Genomic DNA, 27,917 nt, shown 5'->3' on the forward strand with positions numbered 1-27,917 from the left:
GTAGCTCTCAGTCTCAAAAAGGGTGGTGGCAGCTGCCCTATAGTGCTGTGTTCAAATACCCCAAAAAAAATAATAATGGAAAGATTTTATAAAACCCTGAAAAAGCCACCACATAGAAATGTAATCATACCAAACAAAAAAAAAAAAAATCATCTAGAGACATGTGTAATGTAATGACAAGCCCTTTAGGATCGACCCAATACAACCACTGTCTTCAAAATAAAGGGTGAAGTAACTTCACGTTTTTAACTCTGTAACTCAAACACAGACGCAGCAACAGTTAGACTCCATACAGCAGATTAATTGATAATAAACTTTAGTTTCAAGTTATGATGGATGGCTGTGGAACATAGAAAACACACATTTCAGTATAAACAGATGCATTACATTGGAGTTCAACAAGCTGAGACCGGCCTCCACGAGCGTCTCTTCTGCGGCAAAGCTTAACAAGCGTCTCCCAGTGAAGCCGACAGACAGCAGTGAACACACACCTCACACTGGGGCTGTGGGGGGGGGGGGGACAGTCCATTTTTTTTTTATCCGCGCTGCACGTCTGCTAAAGAACTTGTGATCGGTCACAAGTATCGACTCGTGAATCTGGTTCTGAGGGAGGGAGGACTTGATACCACAGGCATTCCTGGATGCTGAGATTTAGGATGGCGTGGGGGAGGGGAGGGGAGGGGAGGGGGGGGGGCATTAGAAATGAAGTCGTCCGTCTTTAGTTTACTTATTTTACCGATGTATGGAGCTAATTTGTTTTTCATGCAAAACCCAGGTAGTTAGATCACAGAAGAAAACACACAAGATAACATTTGACCTTAATTGCACAGTAAATTCATTCTTCATTTCAAAGGCAGTACGTTCCCCAGACTACTTCTACACATGGACACGTGGGGGGGTGGGGGGCCCTAGCATTTTGTTCTATGGTAATGCTGTAAAATATGGCTTCCAGCCACCACTGAGCTGCACCTCAAATCGTCAAGTCGTCTGTTAATCATTTTTAGCATTTATTCAGAGTCTTTGTGAAATCGGGGCCAAAATGTTTAATGGTCTCTGATTTAGTGTAACTTGTAAGTCTAATGCAGCCTTACGGGAGCTTCTAATTGTTATTTCACTTCAATTTTATTAACCCACATTCGAATCCAGTTGGTGGAAGACACTCTCACTCTTCCACTTTATTTTTTTCCACCTTCTAAGCCTCCAAGATGTTCACCTACCATCTGGTGTGTGTATATGTATAATATTCTTTCCATAAATAACTCTATTAGCTGCTTAGTGAGTGAAATGTTTAAAGGTGGCTTTCGAGGATCGGGGCTAGTGGCTGCCCTGATTTCAGTTTCACTGTTTGGACCTTAACCCTGCAAGTACAGACACATTAAATAATTTTCAGTACAACATGACAATGATTAAGGTGAATGTATTAAACATAAGCACAATATATTGGCCATCAGCAGCTTTGATATAGAAAAAAAGAAGTTCCGGCCTTCAAAAACCATGAGTAAAATCTTGCAACATGCCGATCACATTTACAGTAAATGGTGCTAAGTAAGTTCAAGTGCATCCTCAAAGTCTCCGAAGTATGTATTAACACCTGGGTAGATAATAAACAAGTCAAACCCACACCTACAAATAAACTTGACAATGTTTATTAGCAATATTTAAAGAAAGTTAGATTTTTTGTTGAATTTTATATCGACTTCTTTTTGTCATTTCATCATTTTACCTTTTAGAATAAACCGCACAAGACAGACTCACGAGGAAAATGTCTAGAAAATGTTTAGCACTAGCGCACAGACTTTTTTTTTTATCTTTTATAAGTTCATTTATTAATGGCCTGCTTAAAGGCACTGCCACAATACAGGGAGTGGGGAAAAAGCTACTGTCCATCACTCGCACAAGACAGTCCATTCTAGTGTTTAGTATACATGGGGGGGGGGGCCGGGGGGTGGTGGGGGGGGGGGGTTAGTGTGTGGGGCTGCTATAGGTATATCTCATAGAAATCGTCCAGCTCCTCGTGAAACAAGTCCCATTCATCCTCTGAATCTGTCACCTCATCGTCGGTTCCTGCAGCGAGCAGCATGAGGAGCATCTCGCTCAGCTCAAACGTCACCATCTCCTCGTCCTCGTTGTCAAAGGAGTCGGTGCTTTCCCGCTCGTCAAAGATGTCCCACAGCGGAGTTCGTCTCGAGTTCTGGGGGGGAAGAGTCATATGTTATATAGTGTATTCTGGGGACAATAACTTAAAAGAAGACTCTATATTATTACATATTTTGGTTTCATAATAACTAATAAGTACAAAATGTTTTGACTCAATAAGGGCATGTAGACCTCTGTTAAGCTTTGACTCTTACAATGCAATGTTGGGCATCGGCAGAGTAAACGACAAAAAAGTGTTTTCACAGGCATTAGTGAGGCTCTACAGCGTCTTCCTAAGAGGTTTCTATCCACCAGGAGGACAGCTCTGCCCTCTCCTGGCCGATGTCAGACAAGTTCGCTTGTGAACAACACCTATGCTTGGCTTCAATTTGTGAGAAAATTGCACTGTCACTTTAAAATGTGGGACTTCCTGTTGGAGTTAGGATATGATATAGGTTCCAGATATAGGTCTGGACATGATGCACATCTCTACTGAATTTTGTCGAATGTGAGGGCAGAGCTGTGGCTTTTCCAGGGGGTGCCCTCAAGCTGATTTACAACAAACATGCCCAATACCCAAATGAAATATTAAGTTTGGCCACTCCTGATGCCCGTGCAAATTAGTTAGTTTTCAAGCACCTCAAACATGCTAAAGAAGGGGGGGGGCTCTACAGAGTCCATGTGCCCAATTGCGATATATATCAAAGTATTTGCCAGTAGAAACATTGGTGCAAAGTTTCACGTGTTTTTGCGCTTCGAGCTAAAGGCCTCGAACATGTGCTCAAAAAATGAAACTCAACACAAATCAACAATCCAAAGTGGCTGACTTCTTGTTAGGAAATATTTTACACCTATGTACTTCAGCGATCCCACCAAATTCCATGATTATCCGAGGTGTATCGCTCCGATTTTAATACCATACCAGGGGGCGCTATGGAGCTTGCTGACCATGCCCGAGACCAATCACTGCAGTGCTCGCCACTCCTGAAGTGTGTGCGAGTTTTCGGTCCAAACAATAAGAATGAATGCTGCAAGCAGCGATGAGCAGGCCCTCCAGACTTTTAGCAACTTTTCATTGTCAAGGTCGTTTCTACACACTGACCACATTTGAGGTGGTCGGATTAACCCCCTTGAACAACACCCTGATGTGTGACAAATACAACGGGCAGTCGTCAGACAAATAAATAGTTCCAGGGTAACAACCCTGCTGCTACCCATTTCAAATAATAACTAATAATTGATTAGTGAGTATGTTGAACGTGGAGATGGTAATAAAAGATGAGTCTCCAACTGATGGATTTAGGGATGACAAGACACCAGTCAGTCCCATCTGACATCTTTAAGGTTGCTTTCTTTGTTATCTTTTTGGAATGAAATACCCACGTTCCTGATGAGTCAAGGAATCAGCTGTTCCCTTTATCAATATAAAGCTGCCTAATCTATCCTCAACAGTAGATGCATGTTCATAGATTGCTCCAGAAATCAATATAACTACTCCTATATTCTTAACCGTTTGAAGAGGACTATACAAATCTAAATCATGTGAATTTGTTGCAGGAATGCAATATCTATGTTCTCCCTTTTTTTTTTGTAATGCCCACCAACAAAAATTAACTATGTGGTGTTAGTTTTAAGCACTACATTGTAAAAGGTAATTGTCTCTACAGCTGCACACTTCTCACGTTGAAAATGTAAAACCAGATCTCCCCTACTTTAAACACAAAATAATAGCACTCATGAGTCCCAGTTGGAGGGTGGAGGGACCTCCCATAAGTGGTTGTGGCCCTCCCTGGTGGCGGAATGACCGGCTCTCCTGAACTCCTGAAGCTTTTTTCCTCTCGTTTCTAGTCCTTCTCCTGTGTTCCTGTCTGCTTGTTACCATGGAGACCCCTGCGGTATGTTCACCTCCATGCTCGGTCCTGGGTCCTCTCTAGCAATGGCCACCTGCGTCCTCATTTCCTCTTGAGCTGTTCTTTCAGCAGACATGGCAGGGCCTCTTTAGTCACCTCTGCCTCAGTGATAGCCTGTAGTGCCACCCTGACCTCAGATAGCCGCTGATTAAGGTTGTGTTTGTCTTATAAGTCTTTACTTAAATCTCACTTAATCTCAGAAATAGCTGTGTGTTTGTCTTTTTTTCCAAGTCACAGAGTTCTGGAGCTGATTAGATTTTGAGATAGCAGCTTATTTCCATCCTCTAACTTCTTCTCAACTAGTGGGCATAACAGCCTTCCTCGTCAAAGGGCTCCTTGTGGTCTTTCTTCCATGGTTTATCATTCAGTTACCCGCCCTTTCGAACTCATACGACCCTCCCCCAGAATCTTCTCTCTCCTTTCAAAGTTTGTGAGTTTAACTTTCAAGTATGGGAATGTTTTCAAGACCGATTAAGACATTAAGTAAATGACTGTGCATCCATTCAGAGCGTGGCATCACTGGAAGTCAAATACAGGGACTATTTACTCTACAAATAAGGAACTTTAAGGAGGGCAACACTTATTGCGGGGTTATTGTTTTACATTACCCATGAGGGGCGTTTTCTATTTCTGGTCACCCTGCATGTTATTATGGTTTCTACTTTCCACATCCACCCATGTTCGGACCAAGCCTAAACTGTTACCCGATTCCTGCTGTTGGATCCGGTCTGTCTTCGCTGGGGCTGAGCTTCCTCAAGCCGTCCATCAGGAAAGGCATGCTTGTAGAAGCAATTTGAGCCAAAAGGGCATGCTCCACGACCCTCATCAAAGTATCGGCATGGTTTACTCCTGTATGAGACACGAGGAATAGCAGAGAAAACACACACGTTTGATTAGCACAGATTATTAGAGATTCAGAACACAAAAACACAAAGAAGCACTGAGCAACACTGATCGATTTGGGGTGTGATTAATGTCTTGTCCCTTGTGGAGCTTTTTGTTAATTAGACGAAGGCAAATCTTCTTTAAGTGTTTTAGAGTTCAAATGTGCACAATGATGATTCTACAACAGTGTGATTCTCCAGTCTTCCATTATTACCACTCACTCATGCAGATTCACCATCCCACTCCTGTGATGATTCTGATCGCATCCACCCTGTAACAGCTTTCCATGCAAGGTGCACCACGCTGCTTTTTTTTTTTTTTTTTTTGTTGGAGGCTACAATTTAACAGAAGAGTAGCTTTCTGTGTCTTTTTTTTTTCATTTTTATTATTGCTAGGCAACCACCTCACTTCAGATCGGCATAAATTACCTGAATCATTGGAAACAAAACAATGAATCAGCTGGTCTTCAGTGGCTTTACTGCAATGACGTTAACTGCCAACTGAAGAACACAGTGCAAGCTGACAATTTATATTCCCGCCCGTGTTTTAAACTGAAAATATAAATTAAAATAAATGTGGGTTCTGTAAGCGTAAACATAAACTACAATTACCACCTCATGGTAATATAGACCTCCAACTAGAAGTTAAGTTGTCATCCATGTCGGACCAGACCCAACATTTATATCACATTAGGTTATGTTTGTGTGAAATGTTATCATGATTAGTGTACGAATACGAGTTAAGGCCAAAAACATGTTTTGTGGTGTCACAGTGACCTTGACCTTTGACCACCAAATTCTAATTAAATCATCCTTGTCCGAGTCGACATTTGTGCCAGATTTGAAGAAATTTCCTCAAGGCATTCGTGAGATGTCGCAAGACAGGAACTGACCGACAACCTGAAAACATAATGTCTCTGGGATGTCTGTCGTACAAATAGCCGCCCCACACTGCTAACAAACACTCTGCCTGACTGGGGCCTTAGAAGACCAGATTTAAAAGGAAGCCTCATCAAATGTCTTTAAAAAAAAGAAAAGAAAGATCAGCTTCAGCTTTAGTAAAAGCTAAAGGTGCAGAAAACACCTTATGGATTGTGGTTTCCCACCGTAGACACACACCAGCTGGTCAGCATTGGGTTTCAGCGCAGCAGCGATGCTGCTATTTTAGACATATATGTAACTGTGTATGGATATGTATCCTCTGTTTTCCCTTAATATGAGAAATGGTCTGTGTACCCCATGCCGTCCTTGTATTTCTGGATGAGTTTCTGCTTGTCATCCTTATCTTCCACCCAGTACTCGCTTGGAATGACAAAGTTGGATGTGATTCGACACTCTGGGCAAGATCTGCAAAAGAATAAAACAAGTAAAGTGGAGAGAGTCCTTGAACTTTGTAGCTACTACAAGTACTGCTACAGATTAGTTAAAGATTAGTTGTGTGGTCACTAGGATTGAGCTCATGTAGCCTTCTGACCACAATACTTCAACAAGAACCAGTTAACCAGACTTCATCTATTTGCAATACATTGCAGCTTTGAAAAGGGGTGTCATGTTGTCTTTATTACAAAGCCTAAAGCCTAAATAAATTAAATATAATATATGATAATAAGGCCATTAATGGTTTTCATTCTAAAGCCTGTACATATAAAACATGAGCCTAACTGTCCACACATTTTGGGGATGAACTGACTGATAAAAAAGGTTTGGAATTGGTCCAGTACATCACCTCAGCCAGCAGTTGTGAACGGGCTGTGATCAGGCTAATGGTTCTTGTTTTCCCAGAGGCAGACTTAAAATCATTTACCATTTAGAGCGATAGAGCCTACAATCTACTGGATACAGAAGGCCCTCAACACAAACAACAACAAAAAAAGTAAAAAAAAAAATATATACATTCCAGAGAAGATCTTTCTACGTTTCCCAGACCCTGACTTGTCATGTAGAGGTGACTCACTTGATGATTTTGCTCTCAAACTGCTTGGCACTCCTCCACTTGCGAATGCACTTAAGACAGTAGCAGTGGCTGCAGTTGGACAGGATACCGAAACGGCGCTCGCTTGGGTTGGCTTTCTCAAACACCACTTCCATGCACACGCCACACATCATGTCCTTGCTGCGTTGGATGGCAAATGAAATTTCCATGTCTTTCTCATGGGCCTCAATGCATGCCTAGAGGAGGAAAAAGTTACACCAACACACCACAACCTCTTCTTCATTTAACCAGAGTTCAATTGCACTTTGGTCCACAGATAATAAGAAGAAACGCAGAATCTACCAACAGCTCAGAATAGGCATGCTAATAATTAACAATTCAGTGGCAGTTTTAACTGGTTAATAGTGTTGGTTACACAGTTAGAAAAAAACATTTGAATGTTGCTAATACAAGTGCTTATACAAAGTAGCCTATACGAACAATATTAAGCATCAAACGTACAGCGTTAATCAACAAGAGTTAAACTAACAAATGAGCTCGAGTGAACTACGTGGGATCGGTGCCCCTCTTCTCACACGGCAGGGAAAAGCTGACCATTTTGCAGCAGTCACAGATCGACCTCACTCTGATATAGTGCTCACCCTCTGAAGCAGTTAGCGCTTCTGTGAACAAGTAATGCCCAACCTAATCACTACATGCCTAATGTTAAACTTCTTACGGGCATGATGTTGTTTTCGAGGGCGGTGCTCAGAAACCAGCAGCCCCCTCATTCTCTTTAAGGTGAGACCTCTACATGAAGCAGCTGTGGTTCTTGTAGGGGAAACTCCCTGGACCATATTTCACTGTCTGATGTGGCTTATAATTTTTCATTTAGAGAGAATATTCAATATTTGATCTGTAGCGATCTCACCAAATTCAATATTCACATCTAAAAGTACAAAGCGGGGAACATTCCTAAAATGTAGTGTGATCGCATCAGCACATAGCAAGTTCTGCTGTCCTGTCAGTAAACCAGGTTATGGTCTCTCTCTTCATTAAAATTAAGAAACTCATTTCTCAGCTCAAAATGACAAAGAGCACTAACAGAAGGTGCTCTTTGCGGCTCTGTACTCAGCCGTAGATCGCCTGTGAGGGAAGACCAGCAGTCTGTAACACCGCTGTACGACCACAAGTGGGCCGTTTCTTCTGTTCTACAACTTCAGAGGAGAACTTGCAAACTATTTGAACAATTTCTTGTAATAACTTTGTGTATACACAGTGGGGGCACCGGCATTGTTAACGTGGATCTACAAGCAGCTCGTTTCTACAACCTTTACCTTAGTGTGTTCTGAGCGCTGGCTGTTGTCGGTGGGGTGGAGCACCTGGAGGCCGCACATGTCGCACACGTTGCCGTGGAGATAGGCACAGTTGACTCCGTAGCGGCACTCTCCAACAGCAGCGTACGGACAGAGCTGCTTCCTCAGCTCTTTGTTGTCCAGTGCTGCGTCACTCTCCAGCTCCTCAATGAGAGGGTCGGAGGTCTCCCCCTTCACTGGCTCAGCTGCACACAACCCACGGTAACAGACGTGTCATCATTTCAAAGTGTCATTCGCATCTGTTGTTCAGTTGGCTCAGTACAGACCAAAGAGAAGAACAAAAGATCAGCGCTGGCAAAATGAACACTATTATTGTGTAATTAATTTGAAATCGTTTTTTTTTTTTAAAAAAAGAAGAAGAAAAAACATAATTAACACAGCTTTGTTTTATTTACTTCCCGTTTCATGGGCACACATCAGATCAAGCTCTGCTGCTCTTAATCCAAACCCCACACCTAATTTCCCAAAGCCTGTTAGTGTGTTTCTAACATGGGTAAATACATGTTTCAGCCATAGAGAAGAAAGAAAAAAAAAACAGATTGGGACTCTGCTGTGCTGCAGTTGTCCGCCCACCACACCATAGCGCATTCAGATGCTGATTGGTAACATTAGATATTATGCAGTAGCTGTAGCTCCTTCAAAAATTTTTATTTTTATTAAATCCTTTAAGTTTTTTCCGGCTTTACACCTGAAACATCTGTGTCAACAGTCACAGTCCTGCCTTCAGTATGTTCTTGCTTCATGTATCTCCCGTGAATCCCTGTTTGTTTCATCCCCGTGTGTCTGTGAAGTAGGCCTGGTGCTCGTTCTCCTGATATCTTATTTTAATGGCCATGATGGCTTTGAAATTCACATTAGTGGCATCAATGACACAGTAACATACAGGTTTTGTTTTTATTTCTGCTCTAAGAAATATGCCTTTCAAGCTCGCAGTCAGTTTTGAAGATGGTTATATTAGAAATCTGTGGTTCACGGGAGAGAATCAGTGTTTATGGTTAAAGTGAGGCGAACAAATAGCTTACATTCAAATATCCATTATATCAAGCTTTAGTCTTAAATGTGATTAATTACAGCAAGCTGTGCGATTAATTAGTTCTTTGTTTAATTGACTGACAGCCCTAAATATGAGACATTGTTGCCTTTTAGTTTGAGTCATTTCGTATTGACTTATAACAAATTAAGTTTCATAATTAATAAATAACACCACCAGCATTCCAATTTCAATGAAAGCGTTCACACATGTCTAAGTGAATCCAATCAAATACCCAAATGGACCACAGGTTGTTAGGTATCATCCATCCAAGCTCACAATGAAACTAGAGGCCTTCACCCATCATTACAGAATAACTGATAAATAAAATAAATGAAACGCGTGATCTAAGTGGCTGCCAAAAAATACACTTGGAGCATGAAAAGATTGATGATGAAGATGGAGATGCTGAAGATTGATGAAAGTTGGTGAAGACTGATATCATACGAGTCTCTCAGAATCAGTGTGGGTTGTCATTTCTATTAAAATGGAAACAGATCTGTTCCGTTAGACAGATGAATGACAGATATGAACAAAAGCCACAAACACTTCAAAAAAAGGTGCCAGTGTGGACTGCCCTTTGCCACTACACTTCCAATTGAGCTTATCGCCCTAGAAGACTAAGCTAATTTGAGAACAGACAATCACAGTGAGAACTAAAACACTACACTTGCCAGGCACCCATGAGACAAAATCAAATGTGACATCATGAAAGACCATCCCGTTCTAACAGTTGGTATGAACTTGGGGCTACGTTCAAGTCTGAGTGTCACTACCAAACTGGATGGAATCAATGTTGGTCACTCACCCCGTCCACAGTATGGCTGTCCTGGAACAAACTCAGCAGCATTGACCCAGTCTTGTGCCCCTGGGCCTGGTGTTGGCCCACTGGGTTCTGGGTCTGACGGGCCAACAGGCAAGGCGGAGGGCAACGGCAACGTCTGGGGGGTTGGAAGCTCCTCGTTCTTTACCGGTTTACAGTGCTCAAACCTGAGGAAGTACACACAGGGTTCCCACTCTAAGTGTAAAACTCTTGACTTTCCATGACTGTGAAGTTGAATTTCCATGTACTATAAATGTTGGTGACATGCAAAAAAGATCTGACGGCTAGAGGATATTCCATGACCAGGACTGGGATCAGGATGTTGCAGTAAAAATGATCTATACACACACACATATATATATATATACATATATACATACACACACACACACACATATATACACACACACACGTACATATACACATATTATTTAGATTTTTCTTGTTTGCTCACTTTGCATTTTGTAAATTTATAAAAATTAATAGAATTATATCATTATGTCTTTGAAAACATTTTTACTTACAGCACTTGCTTCACTTTACACTTGCCTAAAACTTTTGCATATTACTATATATGTGTGTGTGTGTGTGTGTGTGTATGTGTAAAGTATATATAGACAATAGTGGCAATGGGTGAAAGGTGACAGGTGAAATTTTGTCCACCAGATTTTGAAGTATACATACAGTATGTGCCATTTCAGGAGCTCTCATTGGGTCGGTTTCAGGATGATTGACCAAAAGATCTATGAGGTATGGAAAATTTCCCGCTAAGGCCCGCTTTTGCAAAGTCATTTTGATTGATGGCGGCCAATCTTATGTATGAATAGTGTTAGGAAATAGAAAATGTGCAGGCACGCTTATGTTAATACATTTTTATGTTAGTACATTTATGCTTTATTATCATGAAGTTTTAGCCTGATGCAGGACTGTGTGATAGTTGCTGTGACCTTTACACAGACCAAAGAGATGTGTGTTGGTGTAGGATGTATCAGGCTGTGCTTGCATTCTTGAGATAAAGAAGAGTTGGAGAAGGCCTTGAACAGTGAGAAGTCAGCGTACCTGCGCTTCCCACCAACCTCCCCTGCAAGGAGGAGAGGGAGCAGGGTGCGGCGGAGGACTGCTGAGAGGAGGAACTTTGCTTATACATGTCACATATATGCTTGAAAGACACTGAGACTGCTCAGTGCAGATGTAGATCTTTGCCTGTACTCCTTGCTTGTTGCAAGTAAAACTTTGAACTGAGATCTCTGTCTCTGAGAGTTTATCTTGTGTGTTGGGAAATTAATGGTACAAACTAACAGCAAAAATACAGTTCTTGTCTTATAGAAATAATTTCCTGACAAATAGGATTTAAATAGGAATGTGTAGCACAGTACACACAGGATTTGTTGAAGTCATTCAGAGTCAGGGTATAAGGTGTATGGCCTCAAGTACAGTGCCACCATGTGGCCGACAGGGCTCATGTCTGTTGGGAATCAAATGCACATTATTTCCAGTTAATATGCCGAGTGTCATGTTTGCAGTTTCCAGCTCATGGCATAAGACCCCTGACTCAATAGGGCTCCGCTTCCCTCCACTGAGCAAAAAAAAAGGGCTTGAACCTGCACATTGCTGTTTGTTGTTATATTTCTCTACCACTTACTTACTGTCAACAAAAGACTTTTATGTGTTTCCATGTTATTGAAGTGCCATACTGTAGTATATGACAGATAAAGCATTATCTGCTGCACTAATCTCGCCAGGACAGGGATTTACAGTGCAAGCATTTTGCAGAGATATGAGAGTAGAAATGTGTTCGCAAACGTGAAACATTCTTTGGGCGCACAGCGCGGGTACTTTAGTAGCCCCAGGTTTGCTAAATACACAATTCGCTAAGCACCACCGCTAACAAATATGTTACCAAGTCCAAGTCAAAGTTTACATCAGCTGTCAATAATCAAGGTCATTTATTGAACCATGGAATTAGTGAACTGGTCTCTCCATGCAGTTGATAAAATTTTCAGCACCAGAAGAGCGGTGCCTGGGGAACCGGCATGCCCTCAAGGAACGTTTCCAGCTGGCTACATGGTCGACTCATGGGACAAGTGGAGGACCATGTGCCTGGCGGACCTGTCCATTGAGGACGTGGAAGATGTTTATCTGTTTGGATCCATGATAATAGGTGTTCTGCTGAATGGACTATGCTTTGCACTGATGTATCGTCAAAACTGGAAGACGGTGGCAGCAGTCAAGGGCCCCACTCCGCTGCTGGCCATGATTGAGGGTTTAGGCAGGGCTCAGGCCACGGCTGCGGTTCTCAACCGCACAGATAACATCTTGGAGAAGCTTTCGGCTCTGCAGAAAGGATGGGATCGATCGGATCAATTGAGTGACCAGAATGAACAATAGAGTAAGCCAAGTCTATTGAATACGGCTGTCTCGCTCTAACCCAAATAATCTAATCTGAATTGGCCTCCCCTAAGCAGTGGCCTTGGCCAAGGTCACTGCCGGAACAATCTCCCCTCTGAGTTCACTGCAGCTGGGACGCTCTTCCCCATCCCACCCCCATCCACCTGGTGCTTGTTGGCTTGTCTGGAACCAGACCAGGGACGTCTCCATGGCAACCGCCATGTTATCGCCGACGACCCCGAATGAACTGAGGTGGATTTTGGGAACTGATGAGCAAACACATCAGGACTTACTCCTGCCCTACATCCAACGCCTTCGCCAGCTTCCACCCCTCCAGTACGAGGGGCGTGGTCCAAGGGTTCGCCTATCGGGGCTGTAGCCAGCGGCCTGCCTCCTGCGGTGCTGGAAATTCTCCACTCCCCTTTTCCCCTCCCCTGTTGCAATGTTGTTATTGTCATGTGATGTGCTAAAATTTGTGCTGAGGTTTTTTTACCGGTCCCACACTGCACTCCACATGAGTACAGTCTGGTGTCGCATGTTTTTTCTCCTCCCCACTCTCTCCTCCTGTTTTCCTCCCCATTTTCCCCCCCAATGTAAAAAATGGAATTTCCCCCTTTGGGAGATCAATAAAGGTTAATTGAATTGAATTAACCATTGAGTATAGTGTGAAACTATTACATATGCACTGTAAGAATCAAGTAAGCTGCATTGTGGTCTCAAGTCTGCCATGTTGCATGTGAGGACTAAACAAATATGATTCTGTTTGGAGTGTGGTGCCAGCATTAAAAAGTGCAATGTGTAACATCTCAGCATAATTTCAGTTTAACATTCAATTACCAATAACACCAGAATGGTAGAAATAACAGTATTGGCATTATATACATGATATGGATGTACTATGCAGCAGGGAAATCTACTGTTGGCATGGTTACCTGCTAGCCACTAAAAAAAACCCAAAAAACATTCCAGATACAGCAGGTGTGGATTAAGAGCAGCACCTTTGAAATGATGACTGCCCACAGTATCCAGCTGGACCAAGTGCCACAGCAGGCAACATGTCAGAAAATACACTCCTAGGCACTGGAAATAAAGCATGGGGTTTGGAGGAAAGCGACAGACCTGACAATCACTGCCCATAGCATCTTAGCACTACCAGTGGGACCAAACACCATAGCAGGTGGTGTGACTGGAGGAGAGGCCAGAGAACTGGCGCAAGAGCTAAGTTGACCGGCTGCTCCTGCCGATTGTCTGTTCATGGGAAGGTGGAGTCAATGATATGGAACTCGGGCCAGCTAAGTAATCAGAAATCAGATGATGAATCAGGGATGTTTGTGCCCGCATCTTTACAGAGATCTGGCGTAATCTCAGCTCCGTGGATCAAGCTACTGCTCTGAACATGTGGACTGTGGTCCAAGTAGACTAAGTGCAGGACTCTGGTAAGACAGGAGACATGCACTTGGTGTTGAAACACAGTCAAACAGTACAACACATTATCATCACCATCCTGTACCCCCCCCCATCTAAAAAATATCACATAACACACTACAAAATGATTTCCTGAGGATATACTTTTCTATTCTATATTTAATGATTTGCATACAGTGTGTTCTATGTGCTACATTGTGTAACCCTAGGTTGTAAAAAGACAGATAAACTAACTTTGAACCTTGATAATCAGGCAGCACGGTGGTGCAGCAAAAAGGTTCCAGGTTTGAATCTAGGTTTGACCCTGGGGTCTTTCTGTGTGGAGTTTGCATGTTCTCCCCGTGCTTGTGTGGGTTTTCTCCGGGTACTCTGGCTTCCTCCAATGCATATATGACTCTAAATTGTGTGTAGGTGTGAGCCTGAGTGGTTGTCTGTCTCTGTGTGTCGGCCCTGTGGTTGGCTGGCAACCAGTCCAGGGTGTACCCTGCCTCTCGCCCCAAAGTCAGCTGGAATTGGCTCAGGCTCCCCCACGACCCTGACGGATAAGCGGCATGGATAGTGGATGGATGGATGGATGGATGGACGACTTTACACATTGCACCTTTAACAGGAGGTTGGGGGATGGGGGTGAGAGAGATTATTGGTTCAGTAAGGGGAAGATCTCTACTGCATTGCAAGTCTTCTCCATCTGATCCTCCATCTGTTATGTTGAATCTTGTTTCTGTTGGAGCTTATCAGATATACTGAATACGTTCAAGGCTCCTGTTTTGGATGTTTGCAGGGGCTTCATAGCTTCACCATGTTTTGCTGGTGAGGTTATTTATGTACAGCTGTATGAACTTACAGTGACTAACATTGTGTATTAACTTTGGTGAAAGGTAAAGTGTGTGTGCTCTTGACAGTCATTAATGAGGGTTGGATAAATAGAAAAAGAGGAAGTTCAGAGAATACATCCTTCAGGGAAGAGGGGAAATTATAAATAAAAGGCTGTCTCTAAAATAATCCTGATCAAATAAAGGTCTGGTTCCGTTTGGTGTTGATGAGGAAAATAAATGTCCTGGACAGTAATTTCCGTTACTCTTCCATTTCCATCATACACGTTTGACCTCTTTTGCTTATTCACAGTTTGTCACAGACCAACACAGGAGAACTAAGGAGGGCTTAATTGCAACTGATCTCCTGCTAATCCAAATACAGCAGAACAACATTCTCACAAGATTGCATAGAGCAGGGGTGTCCAAACTTTTTTCACTGAGGGCCACATGCAGAAAAACATACAAAGGGCTGGGCCACTCACTAGAACTGAGCTATAATGCTGACTTTAATCCACTAGAGGTGATGTATATCGCCTCACCTCTAGTGGGTTAAAGTTGGCAAAATCAATCAAATGTAAGTAAATCCTGCTTGACAACTGAAATGATTCAAGAAAAAAAAAAAAAACAGCCTTTCCATTAGTGGGCTTTCATTTATTAGTTGTGGTACAAGCTGCTCTTTGCCTTATAGGCTCTTGTTCAGGTGATCAGTGAGATCCACTAAAAATGCCAACCAGAGAGGGTCACTGAGCTCTTGAAGAGCTCCTTCTCTCTTCAAAACTAGTCCATTTATGATCTCTGGGAATAAAACCGCTGCAGCACAGAGCCACAACTCCCGCGGGCCAATGAAAATTGGACTAGGGGCCGCAGTTGGCCCGCGGGCCGTAGTTTGGACACCCCTGGCGTAGAGGTATCAAAATCAGAATTGGAATATGATCCACAGCTGACCACGTGGACCTGTTAAGTCAAACCCATAGCAGGGTGTTTACATGCATCAGCAAGAAAAAAAAAAAAAAATCAAATGTGGCAATATAACTGTACTCTTAAAGAAATAAATTGAGTAATTAAGTAGTGATTAAGTAAAGAAATAAACTGCCAGTTCAACATGATTAAGTCCAGCACAACGTCAATAATAGGTTTACTGGTGTGAAAAAAATATATCTATCTTTAATCATATTGATCACTACAACTGTCTTACAGCCAGTCTGACATGAGGTGATAGTACGGAAGAATGTCTATTTTTCTGTTGAAAGTCAATCAGAGTCCAGTATTATTATTAGGGCCCGAGCACCAAGCGGTGCGAGGACCCTATTGAAACCCGAGGGGGAAAACGTGCAAGGGAGGAAAACGGGCGAGAACCCAAGAACCGAGAGGTGTACGGACCTCACAGTCCTCGAGCAGGTAGGCCTCGGAAAAATATGTCAAATGGAAAAAACCAGGTGACCAGGGGGCCGAAAACATAGTTGAAACTGAAGGAATTATTAGGGCCCGAGCACCAAGCGGTGCGAGGACCCTATTGAAACCCGAGGGGGAAAACGTGCAAGGGAGGAAAACGGGCGAGAACCCAAGAACCGAGAGGTGTACGGACCTCACAGTCCTCGAGCAGGTAGGCCTCGGAAAAATATGTCAAATGGAAAAAACCAGGTGACCAGGGAGCCGAAAACATAGTTGAAACTGAAGGAATTATTATTATTAGGGCCCGAGCACCAAGCGGTGCGAGGACCCTATTGAAACCCGAAGGGGAAAACGAGCAAGGGAGGAAAACGTGGAAGTACCCAAGAACCGAGAGGTGTACGGACCTCACAGGCCCCGAGCAGGTAGGCCTCGAAAAAATACGTCAAATGAAAAAAACCAGGCGACCAGGGGGCCGAAAACATAGTTGAAACTGAAGGAATTATTATTATTATTATTATTATTATTAGGGCCCGAGCACCAAGCGGTGCGAGGACCCTATTGTAACTGTGTGGGGGAAAACGAGCAAGGGAGGAAAACGTGCAAGTACCCAAGAACCAAGAGGTGTACGGACCTCACAGGCCCCGAGCAGGTAGGCCTTGAAAAAATACGTCAAATGAAAAAAACCAGGCGACCAGGGGGCCAAAAACATAGTTGAAACTGAAGGAATTATTATTATTATTATTATTATTATTATTATTATTATTCTTCTTCTCCTTTTTATAAACAATGAATGGCTAATTTGGGGGCCTGAACATGCACGAAAACTCACCAAAATTTGTACAAAATTCAGACATGGCGAAAAATTACGTATTTTAAAGGTTTCGCAAATGGCCGTGGCAAAATGGCTCTGTAGCGCCACCTAAACTCAGCCCCGGAACTGCGTTTTATGTACATGTACGAAATTCGGTGGGTTCGTGTATCTCTTCAGGACAAACAAAAAAGTCTCTTGGAGCGATGACCTAAACCCAACAGGAAGTCAGCCATATTGGATTTTTCACGCATTTTTGGCGATTTACAGGGGACGTAAATGAACGAACTAGTCCGAGGGGGTTCAAGCGATCGACTTCAAACTTGGTCAGCTGGTAGAGAAGGCATCAACGATGAAAAGTTATCAAAGGTTTGATATAATCTTTAACGGTTTGGGCGTGGCGAGCTGGCAAAGTTCAGTGTCTCGCCATGACTCGCCATCAAACAGGAAATTGTTAATAACTTGACTGTACGTGATCCAATCAGCACCAAACTTGACATGTCTGATGAGAGTCCCGCCCTGAACACGTCTACGTGTCAATATTCATTCTAAGTCACAGCGCCACCTGGTGGTGACAGGAAACTTTATGTTTTACGCTATGATGGCTCAAGACCAGCCAGTTGATCGGATCCACTTCAAATCTGGTCAGGAAAGCCAGAAAATGTTGGTGTTGGTCTGGAGCGAACGCCGTGAGTCTCCGTCAAAAGCTGTTGCCGTGGCGACGCAGACACTGTCGATTGAAATTTTTTTTACGCCATCAAAATTGAAAGTGCTGTAACTCCACTGTACAAGGTCCTATCTTCACCAAATTCATACAGTTTGATGACTGTCCGGCTCTGAAGACATGTACGTGGCCATTTTGAACCATAGTCATAGCGCCACCTACTGGCTAGAGGAGGTACATGTCTTCTTTCTCGGACGTCTCTCTCTCAGCAGGTTAACCACAGACACTTCAAATTTTAGCCAAACATTCTCAAAACGTGGTTGATGCAAAGTTATGAAGGGCTTGAGGTTTCGCCAAACGCTGTCACCGTGGCGACGCCTTGTTCGCCATGAAAATCGAACGTAATTTCGAAGCTTATGCATACGTGCACACTCACCAAATTTGGCATGCACGTCAGGAGGCCTAAAATGAGTAATTTTATTTAGTTCACGGGTTTCGGTGGGCCAAAATGGCTCTATGGCGCCCCCTACAAAACTTTGACGAACTAGCCCCCGGTCTACGTTTTACCTACATGTACCAAATTCGGTATACATATGCGGGACCATAGGACCTACAAAAAAGCCTCTTGGAGCATTGACCTAAACCCAACAAGACGTCGGCCATATTGGATTTTTCACACATTTTTGGCGATTTACAGGGGACGTAAATGAACGAACTAGTCCGAGGGGGTTCAAGCGATCGACTTCAAACTTGGTCAGCTGGTACAAACAATATCAAGGATGAAAAGTTATCAAAGGTTTGATATAATCTTTAACGGTTTGGGCGTGGCGAGCTGGTAAAGTTCAGTGTCTCGCCATGACTCGCCATCAAACAGGAAATTGTTAATAACTTGACTGTACGTGATCCAATCAGCACCAATCTTGACATGTCTGATGAGAGTCCCGCCCTGAAGACGTCTACATGTCAATATTCATTCAAAGTCATAGCGCCACCTAGTGGCAAGAGGAAGTGCATGTTTTATTCTCAGACGTTTCTCTCTCAACAGGTTGATCACAGACACCTCAAATTTGATCCAAACATTCCCACTACATGGATGATGCAAAGTTATGAAGCTCTTGACGTTTTGTCAGACGCTGTCACCATGGCAACGCTGTTCGCCATGGAACAGGAAATTGCTGTAACTTCAGTGTACATTATCCAATCTCTTTCAAACTTGTCACGCTTAATAAGAGTCCCGGCCTGAAGACATCTAGATGCCAATTAGTGACCACAGTCATTGCGCCACCTGGTGGCAACAGGAAGTAACACGTCTATGGCAATGATCATTTGATTTGCATGAAATTTTCACAGTGTAGTCAACACTTCATATACTGGAATACAGGATGTGATTAGTGACTGTTCTCTAGCGCCACATAGGGGACGCAGGAAGTGACGTGTAAGTCCTTCACGCGCTGTCCAAACTACATGAACGTTATGAAAGTGCATGGAAGGGTCGGAGTCCAACAACGGGACGGGGCCGCCGCACGCGCCGACGCGCGTGGAGGTGCGAGGGCCCTTCAACGCTGCTTGCAGCTTTAATTATTATTATTATTATTATTATTATTATTCTTTTTATCCACAATGAATCGCTAATTTGGGGGCCTGAACATGCACGAAAACTCACCAAAATTTGCACAAAATTCAGACATGGCGAAAAATTACGTATTTTAAAGGTTTCGCAAATGGCCGTGGCAAAATGGCTCTGTAGCGCCACCTAAACTCAGCCCCGGAACTGCGTTTTATGTACATGTACGAAATTCGGTGGGTTCGTGTATCTCTTCAGGACGAACAAAAAAGTCTCTTGGAGCGATGACCTAAACCCAACAGGAAGTCAGCCATATTGGATTTTTCAAGCATTTTTGGCGATTTACAGGGGACGTAAATGAACGAACTAGTCCGAGGGGGTTCAAGCGATTGACTTCAAACTTGGTCAGCTGGTAGAGAAGGCCTCAATGATGAAAAGTTATTAAAAGTCTTGTTATTACTTTAACGGTTTGGGCGTGGCGAGCTGGCAAAGTTCAGTGTCTCGCCATGACTCGCCATCAAACAGGAAATTGTTAATAACTTGACTGTACGTGATCCAATCAGCACCAAACTTGACATGTCTGATGAGAGTCCCGCCCTGAACACGTCTACGTGTCAATATTCATTCTAAGTCACAGCGCCACCTGGTGGTGACAGGAAACTTTATGTTTTACGCTATGATGGCTCAAGACCAGCCAGTTGATCGGATCCACTTCAAATCTGGTCAGGAAAGCCAGAAGATGTTGGTGTTGGTCTGGAGCGAACGCCGTGAGTCTCCGTCAAAAGCTGTTGCCGTGGCGACGCAGACACTGTCGATTGAAATTTTTTTTACGCCATGAAAATTGAAAGTGCTGTAACTCCACTGTACAAGGTCCTATCTTCACCAAATTCATACAGTTTGATGACTGTCCGGCTCTGAAGACATGTACGTGGCCATTTTGAACCATAGTCATAGCGCCACCTACTGGCTAGAGGAGGTACATGTCTTCTTTCTCGGACGTCTCTCTCTCAGCAGGTTAACCACAGACACTTCAAATTTTAGCCAAACATTCTCAAAACGTGGTTGATGCAAAGTTATGAAGGGCTTGAGGTTTCGCCAAACGCTGTCACCGTGGCGACGCCTTGTTCGCCATGAAAATCGAACGTAATTTCGAAGCTTATGCATGCGTGCACACTCACCAAATTTGGCATGCACGTCAGGAGGGCTAAAATGAGTAATCTTATTTAGTTCACGGGTTTCGGTGGGCCAAAATGGCTCTATGGCGCCCCCTACAAAACTTTGACGAACTAGCCCCCGGTCTACGTTTTACCTACATGTACCAAATTCGGTATACATATGCGGGACCATAGGACCTACAAAAAAGCCTCTTGGAGCATTGACCTAAACCCAACAGGACGTCGGCCATATTGGATTTTTCACACATTTTTGGCCATTTACAGGGGACGTAAATGAACGAACTACTCCGAGGGGGTTCAAGCGATCGACTTCAAACTGGGTCAGCTGGTACAAACAATATCAAGGATGAAAAGTTATCAAAGGTTTGATATAATCTTTAACGGTTTGGGCGTGGCGAGCTGGTAAAGTTCAGTGTGTCGCCATGACTCGCCATCAAACAGGAAATTGTTAATAACTTGACTGTACGTGATCCAATCAGCACCAATCTTGACATGTCTGATGAGAGTCCCGCCCTGAAGACGTCTACATGTCAATATTCATTCAAAGTCATAGCGCCACCTAGTGGCAAGAGGAAGTGCATGTTTTATTCTCAGACGTTTCTCTCTCAGCAGGTTGATCACAGACACCTCAAATTTGATCCAAACATTCCCACTACATGGATGATGCAAAGTTATGAAGCTCTTGACGTATTCTCAGACGCTGTCACCATGGCAACGCTGTTCGCCATGGAACAGGAAATTGCTGTAACTTCAGTGTACATTATCCAATCTCTTTCAAACTTGTCACGCTTAATAAGAGTCCCGGCCTGAAGACATCTAGATGCCAATTAGTGACCACAGTCATTGCGCCACCTGGTGGCAACAGGAAGTAACACGTCTATGGCAATGATCATTTGATTTGCATGAAATTTTCAGTGTAGTCAACACTTCATATACTGGAATACAGGATGTGATTAGTGACTGTTCTCTAGCGCCACATAGGGGACGCAGGAAGTGACGTGTAAGTCCTTCACGCGCTGTCCAAACTACATGAACGTTCTGAAAGCGCATGGAAGGGTCGGAGTCCAACAACGGGACAGGGCCGCCGCACGCCCCGACGCGCGTGGAGGTGCGAGGGCCCTTCAACGCTGCTTGCAGCTTTAATTATTATTATTATTATTATTATTTTTCTTGTGTATTTACAAAGGCTAATTTGGGTGCCTGAACATGCACGAAAACTCAGGAAAATTTGCACAAAATTCAAGCACATCAAAAATTTTCGTATTTCATGGGTTTCGTAAACGGGCGTGAAAAAATGGCTCTATAGCGCCACCAAAACTCAGCCCCGGAACTGCGTATAATGTACATGTACGAAAGTTGTAGGGTATATGTATGGTTTCAAGACGCATAGAAAAGTCTCTTGGAGGTATGCCTTAAAACCAACAGGAAGTCGGCCATTTTGGATTTTATGGCGAAAAGTAGGGGTCGTAAATGAACGAACTCGTCCGAGGTGGTTGAAGCTATCAACTTCAAACTTGGTCAGGTGATAGAAACAATATCAAGGATGAAAAGTTATCAAAGGTTTTGTATAATCTTTAACGGTTTGGGCGTGGTGAGCTCTCAAAATTCTGAGCCTTGCCGTCAAACAGGAAGTTGTTAATAACTTGACTGCACGTGATCCAATATGCACCAAACTTCACATGTCTGATGAGAGTCCCGCCCCGAACAGGTGTACGTGTCAATATTCATTCTAAGTCACAGCGCCACCTGGTGGTGACGGGAAACATTATGTTTTACGCTATTATGGCTCAAGACCAGCCAGTTGATCGGATCCACTTCAAATTTGGTCAGGAAAGCCAGAAGATGTTGATGTTGGTCTGGAGCGAACGCCGTGAGTCTCCGTCAAAAGCTGTTGCTGTGGCGACGCAGACACTGTCAAGTGAAATTTTATTTTCGCCATCAGAATTAAAAGTGCTGTAACTCCACTGTACAAGGTCCTATCTTCACCAAATTCATACAGTTTGATGACTGTCCAGCTCTGAAGACATGTATGTGGCCATTTTGAACCATAGTCATAGCGCCACCTACTGGCGTGAGGAGGTACATGTCTTCTTTCTCGCACGTCTCTCTCTCAGCAGGTTAACCGCAGACACCTCAAATTTGAGCCAAACATTCTGAAGATGTGGTTGATGCAAAGTTATGAAGGGCTTGAGGTTTTGCCAAACGCTGTCGCCATGGCGACGCCCTGTTCGCCATGAAACACGAATTTAATTTCCACACTTACGCATACGTGCACACTCACCAAATTTGGCATACACGTCAGGAGGCCTAAAATGAATAATCTTATTGGGTTAACAGGTTTGGGTGGGCCAAAATGGCTCTACGGCGCCCCCTACAAAACTTTGACGAACTAGCCCCCGGGCTACGTTTTACCTACATCTACCAAATTCGGGATGCTTATGCGGGACGATCGGACCTGCAAAAAAGCCTCTTGGAGCATTGACCTAAACCCAACAGGAAGTCGACCATTTTGAATTAAGTGTCAAAATTTCAGCCATTTATAGGGGTCGTAAATGAGCGAACTAGTCCGAGGGTGTCGAAGCGATCGACTTCAAACTCGGTCAGCTGGTGGAAACACTATTCAAGATGAAAAGTTATCAAAAGCTTTATATAATCTTTTACGGTTTGGGCGTGGCGAGCTTTCAAAGTTCAGTGTCCCGCCATGGCACCGAAAGTTCTTCTAAGTTCACTGTAGATTATCCAGTGTGTTTCACACTTCTCATGTTTTGTCTGAGAAGCCTCAAGACCTTCACAGTGTAGTCAACACTTCATATACTGGAATATAGGACGTCATTAGCGGGCGTTTTCTGGCGCAACATAGGGGACGCGGGAAGTGACGTGCAAGTCCTTCACGCGCTGTCCAAACTACATGAACGTTCTGAGTCGCGTGGAAGGGTCGGAGTCCGGCGATGGGACGGAGGTGCGAGGGCCCTCCAACGCTGCTTGCAGCTTTAATTATTATTATTATTATCATTACTGTGAACAATCATTGATTGGTTATGATTCCTACACATTATCTAGAGCTCCTTGTATTTTCATTCTGCTTGTGCGAGAGATCATGTAATCCAAAATCGCCAGCTCAAGCTGACGGGTGCAATGACATGAACGAGACTCGCTCTGAGATTAACGGGTGAATGGAAGCACTGGAGACTTAAAGTGAAGTCTTCACGTTGCGGAAAAAGTCAACAGAAGCTGGAATGCTGCATGTTAGCTAACTAGCTAGCTCCTCCACGCCATCCACAAAGACGCTTCAGTGTTCACATGGGGATAGAGATGCAAACAGGACTAAGAAAAACCTAAAAAAAAAAAAAAAAACATACATTCCTCAGCACATCGACAAGTGCCAGTACAACATAATCAACAGGCCATGAGAGCCTGTGCTGTGCCCACAGTTATACAAAAGGAAAATCTAACCTATCTCTCCTCCAGCCTCCTCCATGATGGCAAGCTTATCATGGCTAATCAGAATACAATGTTAATGAGTTGGGAAGGGGGGGGTGGAGGGCTGCTGGAAGAGGCTGAGAAGAGGCTGCGGCAGCACAGTGAACCTGGGGAACCCGGCAACCGTGCATAAGGGATGGGGGGTGTTTTGTGTATGTTGGGGGGTAGGCGAGGCGGCTCACAGAAAGAGAGCAGGAGGGAAATAGAAAGCCTTATGCAATTGCTATGCAAGCTGCAGTGCACTTTGTTTGGCCCTGGGGGCTGCAGAGAAGAGAGAGACACAGAGCCCGTAACAACAGACAGAGTCCAGGGAATTCAACCATAATAAACCCCCACAGCGAGAGCCTTTCTCTGGACTCTTAATACAGGGTGTACTGCCCCACAGGGTCACGGAAATAATGAGGACACACACCCTTCTTACTGCAGCTCCATCACAAGGATAGAGGAATGTGACTTATCAACACAACAACAGCTCAGAGCTATGTACACTCAACCAAAGGTTTCCTGCAGGCAACAACCCGACTACTCCAGAAAAAGTATGCGAGGAACTGATGCGCCCCTGCTGCCGTGCGGTGGTCCTCTTCAGTGCCTTGGTAACAACTGGGATGCTCCTGAAGCCAGATGTGGAGCAGGCACTGTCTGAGCACACTCTAGCTTGACCACAGACCGGAGGCCTAATCTAAAAAGGACCACACCACAGCATGTTTGAGCCCGTTTACTACAAATAAATACTGCTGACCATATTCACAGTATTCTGATGTGTTTTAGGAAACCACTAAGTGATTTAATTGAAAATGACTCCTGTTATGTAATCCGTCAGTGAACACTGAGTCTGCTTTTACTTTTCTAATGATTGTGCCGTTTAGACGTTTCAAATCAATCTGTGACAAGTAATGATGACATAACTGATAAAAAAAAAAAGAACACATGGTATTTAGTTTAAGTCAAATTGATTGTTACAGCACTTGTTGGCTGCTTTTCCTTCACTCTGCAGTCCCACTCATCCCAAACCATCTTAATTGGGTCTAGGTCAGGTGATTGTGGAGGCCAGGTCATCTGACGCAGCCTTCCATCACTCTCCTTCCTGGTTAAATAGTCCTCACACAGTCTGGAGGAGTGTTTGGGCTCATTGTTCTGTTGAAGAACAAATGATGGTGCTAATGATGCTAAGAGCAAACCAGATGGGATGGCATGTCGCTGCAGAAAGCAGCAGTAGCTAGGTGCCAGTAAAAATGAAGGAAAATATACTTATGATAGTTGTATGAACTATTTCATTTTTTTTTTTTTTTACTAATTTAACGAATAAACAAATGAATAATAATAATAAAGATCATGAGCCATACCCAATAAGAGCAATGGCTGTAAAGGGCCATTTAACCCTAACACAACATCACTAATGGTCTCACATTAACACACTAAAAAGGCAAGAAAATTCCACAAATTAACTCTGGACAAGGCACATGTGTTAACTGAAAACTATTCCAGGTGACGACCTCACGGAGCTGATTGAGAGAATACCAAGAGAGTGCAAAGTTGTTATCAAAGCAGAATTTGATGAATCTAAAATATAAAAGCATATTCTGGTTAGTTTAGCACTTTTTCTTTACTACATAGTTACACGTGTGTTCCCTTAGAGTTTTATTGTCCCCAATATCAATCTACAATGTAGAAAATAATATTGAAACATTGAATGAGAAGGTGTGTCCATACTTTTGACTGGTAGTCTAAAACAAAAGTCCACATTCTAACCTAAAACTACAACCACTGCAAGATTGACGAGCCATTTACGCAACTTTTTATTTTTCTACTTTTTAAAAAAAATGTTATTACAGGCTTTGGTTCTCCTGGCGTGTTTGTAACTGTAGACTCAAGCTGTATTCTCATTATATTGTGCATTCATTCAGTGGATCATAAAATATGGATTACGGAATTACTGTGCAGGCACTTCAGTTCAAAAACAAAAGCAAACTTTTCTATCAAAGTTAGTTTTTGAGCCACGACAAAAGCCACAGCTGCAGGTTTGTATACAGGGCAGGCACAATGGACTGAATGAAATCCACATATAATCATGCGAAGGCCAATACTTTCACCATAAGCTTATATCCGGAGTTCTTTACGACGGTGAATTAATGGTTGAACTCATTACTGCTTTGATGCAGTCTGAATCTGCAGTGAGACGCTGAGAAAGATTCACTTAAGGGTCGCCACTTTTTAAGATTCTATATCACATTGCAATATTTGGAGACTTGTAACACCCAAGGATAATGACAGTATGGCTCGAATTGGGAGAAAAGCACATCCCTAGTCGCCCTAGTCATTAATGACATGCCTGAAGTGTCATACCTGACTGTCTTCTAATAGTTAACACAACATCTTTGGATTTGAATGGTTAAATGTAAATATTTCAACTTGACATCTGGGAAATTGTTAAAATTGTAACCTGCAGATTTATAACTATCAATTAGCGACGATCATAATTGAACTAATCATGACAATATTTGCAGATTAATTGATAACAGAGCGGCGACAAGCAGTGACAAAACACCACAGCAAATTTGTCCCAAGAGAATATTCCCACGTTCAACCCGGCAAATGGCCTGCATGTACAAAAATTGTTGCCATTTCATCCCAACATAAACCTGAGGTGACACAGTCAGAGGGAGGGGAAGGTTACACTAGATCCATTAACACTCGAGAACAAAACTTCAAATGCATATTTTATAATACACAATTTGATCCATCAAAGCAGTGTTGAAATGCCACAGACAAATGATTGCACTTCCTTGGACCTGAATGCAGTGGCTGCACGCACACACACACACACACACACACCAGCAACATGTTGACATTAGGGAGCTGCAGTCTCAGGTGTCACATCACATTGAGGAGCGTTCAGTAACTCTTCTGGCCCGGCTGCCAGTAAAGCTGCTGTGCTGTCATTCGAGGACAAGCAGAGCACTGCCAATTTTAGAAAAGGTACATTGATGCAGCTTTACTGACAACTGAGAGCACTTTTTTTGGTTTTGGTTTTGGACTCTGAGCGTGCCAGCCAAGTTCAACCATCCAAACCCTTTTTTTTTTTTAAACCACATCATCTTTTGACTATTTCCTTTTTGTGTTTGCACTCAAAATAACTTAAGATTTCAGTTGTGTCTTTACCTGCAACGGTCCCCAAACACACAGTTTCCCTTCTGAAAGAACTTGCAAATCATGGCTGCAGGTTTGCTGTTGGTCAGATCGTGGGAATAACGACAGTTGTCTCCTTCTTTGCAAAGACCATGCATGAAATATCTGAAAATACAAAGCAAAAGTAAAGATTTCCATACGTGCTATAAGTTTTTCAAAGAAAAAGGGTAACAAAGCATTAAGTTAGCTCGCTCATTTCAAACCCACATGTCAACCTGATCTTTGATAGTTTAAAAAGCTTAACAGCCAGCTAAACCTAACCAGTGTGACTTAGTGTGAACGCCTTACACCACTTCCACACTGGTAACGCCATCAAGCTAATCTTAGCAGTCATAACAGACAATTCTTAGCGTTAGCTTAGCTAGTGTTGTCTGGATGAGGTTCCGTTCAAAACGCTGTGACCATGATAACATTTAAACTCACCAACCAGCAAAACTCGCTAGTTTTTCGTCTTGTTCGATTTAAAAAGCGAAAGTGCCTGTGAACTGTTAGTTCCCGTCTGTGCTCTGGCTTTTATCACTGTTGTGTGACAGTTATTTTGCGTAACCTAACGCCGTAGTCCGACATTAATGCTAGCCGAGTTAGCTCGCGAACTGGTGGCTGTCGTCCCACATCAGTCTGCTGTTTGACCACAACACAGCCAACATAACAACACAGCGGTCTAGCAACATCTAGCTAGCCAACAGCTGAGCCGAGCCGAGCCGAGCCGAGCAAGACACTGTTGTCAGTCGCTCGCTACCCACCGCACCGCCTCTATTCTTGTGTCCACCCAAAGGCAACATAACCATCTTTTTTGTATTGTATCAGTGTTGTTTGTTTCCCGTCTTACCTGCAGGTTACGTGTTTAGTCCAACCTCCTGTTACTGCTGGAGTAGCCGTAGACGTTACTGCTGCCTCCGCCATTGCTGTTTATGTTGAGAAGCTTCAGCCGGATGTTCCGGACAGCTCC

General features: G+C 43.3%; 1 protein-coding gene across 1 annotated transcript; it reads right to left on the reverse strand.

Annotated features, from left to right (window-relative positions):
• Nucleotides 1-299: 299 nt before the first annotated feature.
• On the reverse strand, nucleotides 300-27,917 carry mkrn1 (makorin, ring finger protein, 1). Its single transcript, XM_070853855.1, has 8 exons — nucleotides 27,798-27,917; nucleotides 26,942-27,073; nucleotides 10,057-10,238; nucleotides 8,180-8,403; nucleotides 6,885-7,099; nucleotides 6,167-6,277; nucleotides 4,751-4,895; nucleotides 300-2,191 (listed from the first exon to the last, which is right to left on the reverse strand). The coding sequence occupies exons 1-8, from the start codon at nucleotides 27,869-27,871 to the stop codon at nucleotides 1,979-1,981; spliced, it is 1,296 nt and encodes a 431-aa protein (XP_070709956.1). The 5' UTR covers nucleotides 27,872-27,917; the 3' UTR covers nucleotides 300-1,978.

This window comes from Pempheris klunzingeri, chromosome 22, assembly GCF_042242105.1.
Source record: "Pempheris klunzingeri isolate RE-2024b chromosome 22, fPemKlu1.hap1, whole genome shotgun sequence".
NCBI classification, from domain to species: Eukaryota; Metazoa; Chordata; class Actinopteri; order Acropomatiformes; family Pempheridae; genus Pempheris; species Pempheris klunzingeri.